This window comes from Pelmatolapia mariae, linkage group LG9 (assembly GCF_036321145.2).
Source record: "Pelmatolapia mariae isolate MD_Pm_ZW linkage group LG9, Pm_UMD_F_2, whole genome shotgun sequence".
NCBI lineage: Eukaryota > Metazoa > Chordata > Actinopteri > Cichliformes > Cichlidae > Pelmatolapia > Pelmatolapia mariae.
This window is the reverse complement of record NC_086235.1, coordinates 29,195,627-29,204,916: the sequence shown is the minus strand read 5'-3', so window position 1 is coordinate 29,204,916 and position 9,290 is coordinate 29,195,627. Positions and strand designations below refer to the sequence as shown.

The following is a 9,290-nucleotide window of genomic DNA, read 5'->3' as shown; positions in this document are numbered from 1 at the left end:
TTTTTGTGTTTTTTGCGTCTTGTATCTTGTAAATTATTATTTTTTTTATATTTTTACTTTTCTGTGTTTGTCAGGTTTCCTGTTTTATAATTTTCGAAGTCCCCCCTTGTTCTTTGTACGAGTGTCTGCTCATCCAGCCTCATGTCTCTCAGGTTCCATGTTTTCTGTTCCCAGTCTTTCTCAGTTCAACATTTCTGTTGTAGTTTCTTATTGCGTCTTGGACACTATGGGGCTGTTGAAAAATGTGTCAGTGTCCAATTACAGTTAACTGTATGAATATAATAATGTACTTCTACCTGAGAGTGTTTGGTTGAGTGCAGAATATGTACATGCATGCCTTTTCTAATCTGCTGAATACTTTCATTACAATATTTACCATAGAGGAGACGTGAAATGTGTGTCCCTAATCTCCATATTTAACCTCAAATTTGAGACTTTTTGTTATGTGGATTGGTTTTTCATATCTCCAAGGGAAGCAGGTCAGCACAGAATGTCTGCTCAAACATATTTATATCCAACTAACATGCGTAATACAAGTATGCATTCACATATTTGTCACAAACAAGGATGCAGTGGACTCAAAAGCAGACTCAACTGCTCGAACTATGTACAATTTATTGAAAGGAAAAGGAACTTAAACAAGACTGGGTCTAACAGAAATCATTTGCAGGAAATGAGGGAGGCCCGAGGGCAGCGAAACGGACGTTGAACACAAGGAGAACATGGGCGGGAACTTCTGCAAACACAGGAGAAGGGTTTTACTGAATGGGAAACAATTAAAGGGTAGAGGTGAGTGGTACTAGTGGAGAGTCTTGTGCTTACTTGAAAACACTGGCTATTAGGCGGGGAAGGGGTTGGCGTGGGAGCATCCCAGGGATGGCTGAGAGTGTGGGGAAGCTGGTCCAGGTTCCAAGGTGTCCAGGGAAGTTAAAGTACGGCCTAGAGGGCAGGCTGAGGAGAAGGTGAGTGTGTGGTCCTAGGGTTCTAGGCTGCTGATAAGTACGACGGGTGATGAATCTGGAGAACACAGGAGAACACAGGAGACGGAGAACACATTAACCCACGATCCAGGCACACAGAGTCCGAGCACAGAGGAGGCCAAGTTTACCACGGGTGGTAGCAGGACGAACTGGCGAGGAGTGGCAGGCAGTGCTGGCTTATAAACCCTGTAGATGGAGCCCCGGAAATTGGAAGCAGGTGATGAGCTGGCCAACTCCACCCCAGGGGACGGACAACAGGAACCTGGACCACACCAACCAGACACTCCCACAGCATATGACAATATTCACACACAGAAATACAGAAGATATTTGCAGCAGAAACTACAGATGCACTTCTGAAAGAGCACATGCTCGTGACAGCTAATTTAATGTTTAAGAAAAAATTAAAGCAAGCAGAAAACATTTAAAGCTGACCTCATGAGAGGTCGACAGAGTCTCTTTTTGATGCCTACCTCAGGGGTCTAAAGGCATTTTGTAAGTGTCCATAACCCTTCATATTTAACCTGAAATTTGAGACTTTTTGTTATGTGGATTTATTTTTTTATTTCCAAAAGGGAAGCAGGTCACCACAGAATGTCTGCTCAAACAAATTTATATCCAAATAACATGTGTAATGCATGTATGTATTCACATATTCACACACAAACAAACTATGAAAATGTCAACAGTGATTCCTCTGTTCAACCCAAATAAAAATTCCTCCCTCACAGGTCCTCGGCTTTACTGAGGTTGAAAAACCAAAGCAGTCAGAAGAGAAACGGACACAAACACAGAAACGTCGTCGGTAATAGTTTTCATGAATTCTTTTTACCAGATAAAATCAAGGACTTGCTAAGCCAGGATGCAGTGGATAGCCTGACGAAGCTGGTTCTCGTGAATGCCATTTACTTCAAGGGCAGCTGGAACACGCAGTTTAAGGAGGAGATGACTGCTGATGCGCAGTTTCGACTGAACAAGGTAACAATGGAGAAAAGCAGCATAGGATGGTGCAGTTATACTTTGATCTGTAATACTACAGACGAGCTGTGGATTTTGCTGAATGAGAACATAAAGCCTGGAGCTTTGAGGGGATAACACCATGCTTTTAGGACGATACAACTTTATGCAGTTATGCAAGGCTATGAATCTGGGTTCTATCCTTTAACCTAAGGGGCGTCAGCATTTCTTTCGAGGTAGAAAGAGATACTGCTGAAAATGCACTTCTTTTTCATATATTATGTTATCTCAGAGATTAAAGGTGTAGTGAAAACTTGCAGAAAGGTCAGTCTTACTGGCCCACTTAGGGCTGTATGTGGCCTATGATGTAAAAGAGGTTTGATGTCGCTACTCTACATATATATGAAGTTTATGAGCTGAGAAAACTACAGCACCTGGAGGAGTCAAGCACAATGTCTATTATGTCTGTTAAAAACCCCCCATCAGCACAAGTTCTCTCAACAGTTGTGGTTAATACTGTACCACACACATAAAACACACATAATGTCATAGTTTGAAAGATTTTATTTGACTGCAAAGACAACATAGTCAATTGGTTAAAAACAGCAGTTGTGCATAAACAGTTTATTATTCATGTCATATCCAATAAGTTCTCAAATAAATCTAAAACAACAGCACATCACAAACTTCGGCTAACAAGAACAAATTGTGTTGTGACGTGTGCTCTACATCCAAATCCACTCAATGGCTGAAATAAAACCATGACAGAAATTTTTGAGATCATTTTGAGACTAAACACAAAAACATTTCTCTTGTCTCCTCTTGTTTTCAGAACGACACTAAGGCGGTGAAGATGATGCACCAGAAAAGTAAATTTCCTTTTGCGACCGTTCCTGAGGCCGACTGCAAGGTAACATCCATCACTTTCAGCTTATTACAGGATTTCACCAGCATGATCCAAAACTTTTGTGACTGTTTTTCTTTTACAAATATCAGCCTAAACCTCTAGATTAGGAAGTCTGATTAACTTTGATGGAGTAATAAATAAAAACAATGTTTCTGGACAGATTCTTGAGATGCCGTATAAAGGAAATGACCTCAGCATGCTCATATTCCTGCCTAATGACATAGAAGATGATGCCACAGGCTTGGAAAAGGTAAGATGCACTTACCAGTACTTTAAGGAAATGTCCAGTTTCAATCAGACAAGCTAGTGACCCTGTATCCGCACAGCTGGAGAAGGAGCTGACCTATAAGAACTTTGTGGACTGGACTCGCCCAGACATGATGAGCCCCAACGAGGTTGATGTCAAGCTCCCTCGATTTAAGATGGAGGAGAAGTATGACTTGGAGAAAATCCTGACCAAAATGGGAATGGAGAACGCTTTTGACATCTACAAGAGTGACTTCTCTGGTGAGAAATATTGCACCAATGAGACACACTGAATCAATTATACAGTTATATTAAGAGCACAAAAACTGCAAAACATCATCCGTGAAAGAAAAAACACACAACTGATTTCTGGGCTCTTCATCTACTAGGAATGTCTCCAGCAAATGACCTGATAGTGTCCAAAGTTGTCCACAAGGCTTTCGTGGATGTAAATGAAGAAGGAACTGAGGCTGCTGCTGCCACTGGGGTTGACATGGAAGTCCGCTCTATAACAATTCCCGTTGAGTTTGTTGCCGACCATCCCTTCATCTTCTTCATCCGACATAAACCCACCAAGAGCATTCTCTTTGTGGGCCAGTACTGCTCACCCGAGTAAACACTAGCTGACATTGACAAGAATAAAACATTATATACAATATAATGTTATAGGGTAAACCTAGTTCATACAAATGAAGTAAAGAAAAGTTATTAAAACAAAACATGCCTTGCTGTTTATTCTTTCAGTGTCCCACAGTAGCACATTTCCTGCTAGGAAAATGTCAGAAGTCACATCATTTCTGTAAATTGCAGTGACAGAGATACAAACAGAGGCAGTGAAATGCAGTCATTGAACAAACTGAAGCTTCAAATTCCCTCCATTAACACTAGTTTTAAACCTGAAGGTGGAGTGTGGCACCAAACGCCTTAAAGATCTCTTTTCCCCACCTACTGGTAGTTCTAACACATTACATCCACCCTGGTGTTAAAAAGAATTAATCATTGTTCAGTCACTCTAAAATCATGCCCATCCCTCCTGCTTGTACACAAATATTAATGCGAACACACTCAGAATAGTAATAAATGTTAACCAGGTCTATACTCTTTTAATTTCTTGTTGCTGTTTCCTATTATATGTTTCTATAATTGTCTAATTTACTCAGTGATAATGAATCAACTCTTTTCTACAAGGTGAGCCCACAGTGAATGTAGGAGAGGGCAGGTGGCATTAAGAGATTTGATTGGGCAATCTAGGGGCCAGTTAGTTCTTCCTTTTGGTGAAAGCTGGGCTCTTCAGTTCAGCATGGGACAGCTCCAAAGATTCTGCAACATCAAACCCTCTGTCTGCTAATGTTACATCACCTGGGCTGAGGCAGTCCAGGTAACTTTAACAGTTTCTATGTTTGTTTTTAAAGTTTAGATATAAACAAAAAAGAAAAGTAACATTTGTCACTCTCTATCTCACCATGGAAGATTCATTTTCATCATAAGTGTTAGCAACAGTTCTAGAAAAGGAGCCAGGTTTGTTCCAGTTTGCAGAAATGTTATTATAAATGTTCAAACTACTGCACTGTAAAATCGAATTAGTTCCCAGAACTCAAAAAACTATGCAAACTCGTTACCTCCAACAAATGAGTAAAGTTTACTGAAGATAACTGTTAGGACAACTTATTCATTGCAAGTATGCAGTACTAAGAATAACTTGATGTTCCTGACTGTGCATTACGAATTGTTTACCCACTGACAAACATTTTGAGTTCTGCTAAATTAAAAAACAATTTGTGGTAACCTGATTATGATTTAAAAAGAATAATTAACAACACTTCTTGTAATGGTGTTAAAATCAGCCCAATGTTTATTTTCAAATGCAAAAAGTAAACTAAACTGTTGGCAACTATGACACGTTTAGAATCTTAGGCCCACTTCGTCCTTTGATCCTTTGATCCTTTGATCCTAAAAAACCCTCAAATAGGGGTGAGACACAACCACTTGTAGTCCGTTATTCGCAGCATTTATGTTCGTAGCGTTCAAACATTCGCCAGAGAAGTCTTTTAAAACATTTGGATCCTTTTCAGAGTGACAGTTTACATATTCAAACATGTCTCAGAGAGTAAAAAATACAGAAATCCTTGAAGAGAAAGAAAAGCTGGACATTAACCAGAGAGACATGCAGTGCCAACTCCAAGACATGGAGGAGAAATACAGAGCGCTGCAGGCAAATCGTGATGAAAGACCGCACACAAATGAAGAGTTTCTTCAAGATAAAAGGCTGCAGGAGATAAAACAGAAGGAAATGGATTTCAAGCTTCAGGACATGGAGAAACACAACAAGGGCTTGCAAATCAAGCTTAATGAAGCTCTGCAAAAAAATAAAGAGCTCCTCCAAGAAAAAGAACAACAGGACATGAAGCAGCACAAACTCCAAGGCATGGAGGACAAATGCAAAGCACTTCAGGTAAAGCTTGATAAAACAGTGAACAAAAACAAAGAGTTGCTTCAAGAACAAAAGCAACAAGAAATTAAACAGAAACAAACAGACTGCAAGCTTGAAGACGTGCAGGAAAAATACACCGAGCTGAAAATAAAGCTTGATAAAGCACTGCAAAGAAATAAAGATTTCCTTCAAGAGAAAGAACAGCAAGACATGAAACAGAAAGATCTGGCTTGCAAGCTTCAGAACATCGAGAAACACAACGAAGGCTTGCAAGTAATGCTTGATGAAGCTCTGCAAAAGAATAAAGTCCTTGAAGAGAAAGAAAAACTGGACATTAACCAGAGAGACATGCAGTGCCAACTCCAAGACATGGAGGAGAAATACAGAGCACTGCAGGCAAATCGTGATGAAAGACAGCACACAAATGAAGAGTTTCTTCAAGAAAAAAGGCTGCAGGAGATAAAACAGAAGGAAATGGATTTCAAGCTTCAGGACATGGAGAAACACAACAAGGGCTTGCAAATCAAGCTTAATGAAGCTCTGCAAAAAATTAAAGAGCTCCTCCATGAAAAAGAACAACAGGACATGAAGCAGCACAAACTCCAAGGCATGGAGGACAAATGCAAAGCGCTTCAGGTAAAGCTTGATAAAACAGTGAACAAATACAAAGAGTTGCTTCAAGAACAAAAGCAACAAGAAATTAAACAGAAACAAACGGACTGCAAGCTTGAAGACGTGCAGGAAAAATACACAGAGCTGAAAATAAAGCTTGATAAAGCACTGCAAAGAAATAAAGATATGAAACAGAAACATCTGCATGGCAAGCTTCAAAACATCGAGAAACATAACGAAGGCTTGCAAGTAATGCTTGATGAAGCTCTGCAAAAGAATAAAGAAATCCTTGAAGAGAAAGAAAAACTGGACATTAACCAGAGAGACATGCAGTGCCAACTCCAAGGTGTGCAGGAAAAATACGGAGCGCTGCAGGCAAAGTTTGATGAAACACTGCACAAATATCAAGAGCTGCTTCAAGACCGAGAACAACAGGAAATAAAGCAGAAAGAAGACAAAGAAATTCTCCAGGACTTTGAGAGGAAAAACCAAAACCTGCAAGAACTTTATAACAAACTGAACTACAAAACAACTGAACTGGAAGGGGAAAAGGAAACACTGCAAAACCAATGCTCAGAGATGCAGAGTAAGCTCAATGACATGCTGAGAAAAAACACAGAACTCGAGGAACTTTCAGACAACTTGAAGTGCAAAAACACTGAGATGCAGGTGCTAAAGCAACAACTAGAGACAACAAACAAAGACCTGCAGTGTACACTTCAAGAAATCGAGAGCAGAAGTCAGCAGCTGGAAGACACGCGCAACAAATTACAACAGAGTTATACAGAGCTGCACGAGGCAAAGCTAATGCAGGAGGCAACATCTAAAGAAATGACAGAAAGGCTCAAAGACAAACAAGCCAAATTAGAAGAAGTGGAGAAAACATGCAAGAAACTTGAGCAGGAGAATACAGAAACAATCGATCAGTTGAGAACCCTCATCCTGGAGAAAAAAGTGCTGGTGGAAAAGCTCCTGGAGAAGAAGAAAAAGCGCTTCCGCTTCTTCTGGAGGAAGGACACTCCTGCTTTTTCTACTTTTTCTACTGCTGATGTCACCTCGTCTTCCTCCACCTCTGTTCCATCTTAATTTTCACCTCTCATCTCCCTTTCTCTCCTGACACCTCCCCCTCCCTTGTCTCCCTTTAACTCCTAACACCTGCCCCATCTCGCCCCCCCCTCTCTTTTCACCCTCACCCCCCAACCAGTCCCGACAGTTGACTGCCCCCTCTAGAGCCTGGTTCTGTCATAGGTTTCTTCCTTTAAAGGGAGTTTTTCCTATCCACTGTCGCACCTAGTGCTTGCTCAGAGGGGATTGTTGGGGTTTTCTCTCCTCTATCTCTTTCCTCCTTTCTATCCCTTTCCTTTACCTTCTTCTTTACAACCTCCCCCCTTTCTACTTCCTCAATAATTTAATAATAAACACAATTGGCAAAATTTAAACAAGTCACATCAATGTCTTCATTCAAGAATGAATTGTCTTTGTCACGAGCTCAAGTGTATTTTGTGTTTTCCTCGGGCTGGTGATCCTTGCAGTCGTTCAGCCCAGGAGTTCAGATTTTTAGTGTTTTAATCACATTTAGTGTTACATTTTAGATCACCATGATAGGATATCCACAATTTAGGATTCAGGCATTTGTTTTTTTTTAATATCGTAATCACTCTATGATTGAGTCGTTTACATGAGCAGCATATAGCAGCAATAACTTCAGTTCATGGACATTTGCAAGCATTTCTTTATACACAGCATTTCTGTCAGGTTGAGGTCTGGACTTCCATGCTGTACATTTGCTGCTGTGCTTGGGCTCATTATCCTGTTGCATGGTCTAATTTAGGAGAAGCTTTAGCTGTCGGACAGACGGCCTCACATTTGACTCTAGAAAACTTTGGCATACAGAGGAGTTCGTCGACTGCAAGGTGCTTATTGCTTGTGTCTGCAGAACAAGCTCAACTCACCACACTTGAACCAGCATACTTGACAGTGGATTCGAGGTGTTTGTGCTGTGTTTGATTTTTGCTGAAGTTACTGCTGTGCATTATGGCCAAGCCTCCACTTTGGTCTCTCCTTTTAAAAACATGTTGCTCCAGAAGCCTCCAAGGGCAAATTTGCAAACCTCAACTGAGTTGTTGTGTTCTCTTTAAAGACTAGAAACTTTCTCCTGGCGGCCCTTCCAGACCAACCATACTTGTTTTGTCTTTTTCTAATTAAACTGTCATGAACGTTAACATTTAACATGCTGTTTAAGGCCTGTAGAGGCTCAGATGCAGCTCTTGGGTATTGTGCAGCTTCTGTGAGCACTGAACAGTCTTTGGGGTGGATCTGAATGCTCCAGACTAGCAAACTTGCTCATGGTCAGTTAATCAAGTGCATAGAGCCCTGTGATGAATTTCATTGTCACATTTACTCTGTGAATCTTCATTCTTCTAGCTAGTCTTTACTCTTTTAAAAGCTTTCTTTGCTCAGATGTCTGCAGCACGGAATCTCTGTCTTCTCCACTGCTATTCTAAACAAGGTGCTGATGCAGGGGTCATTAACACAGTAAGATTTAAGTGCACAAAATGTTCACATCATAATAGTAATAATAATAATAATTAGAGGAGTATGTAGTCCAAGAAGTGTGTGGAGAAGAGAGTTCAGTGCAGAGAAGGGAGCCATGGTGTTCAGGAGCCAGACTGCTTTGGGGGAAAATGCTATTGCACAATCTTGCCGATCTGCTCCTGATGACGCAGAGTCGTCTTCTGGATGGAAAGGTGGTAAACAGTTGATGGGAAGGGTGATGTGGGTCAGCCATGATGCTAGTGGCTTTCCCAGTAAGGTGTAATTACCCTGTAAACTGGATAGAGAGCTGCCAATAACATGTTGTGCGGTCCACACTATCCTCTGGAGGGCTCTGCGATTGGACGCATGACAGTTTCCATACCAGACTGTGACGCAGCGGGTTAGGATGCTCTGCATGGTACCTCTGTAGAAAGTGTTAAAGATGGGTTTGGGGATGTGCACCTTCTTCAGTCGCCTCTTGAAATGCAGTTGCTGCTGAGCTCTTTTTGACACTGATTTGGTGTTGCTGGTCCAGGACAGGTCCAGGGGCGGATCTAGAGAAATTTTTCCAGGGTGGCAAAATCAAAGCCTTTAAACACATATGAAGGTGTTACATATGAAT

The 9,290-nt window shown here is 41.0% G+C and overlaps 1 protein-coding gene across 1 annotated transcript; it reads left to right on the top strand.

Moving 5' to 3' along the window:
- Positions 1-876: 876 nt before the first annotated feature.
- LOC134634183 (leukocyte elastase inhibitor-like) lies at positions 877-3,724 on the top strand. Its single transcript, XM_063483244.1, has 6 exons — positions 877-962; positions 1,712-1,958; positions 2,770-2,847; positions 3,005-3,094; positions 3,171-3,351; positions 3,480-3,724. Exons 1-6 carry the CDS (start codon positions 877-879, stop codon positions 3,704-3,706), a joined length of 909 nt encoding a protein of 302 aa, XP_063339314.1. The 3' UTR covers positions 3,707-3,724.
- The last annotated feature ends 5,566 nt before the right edge of the window (positions 3,725-9,290 follow it).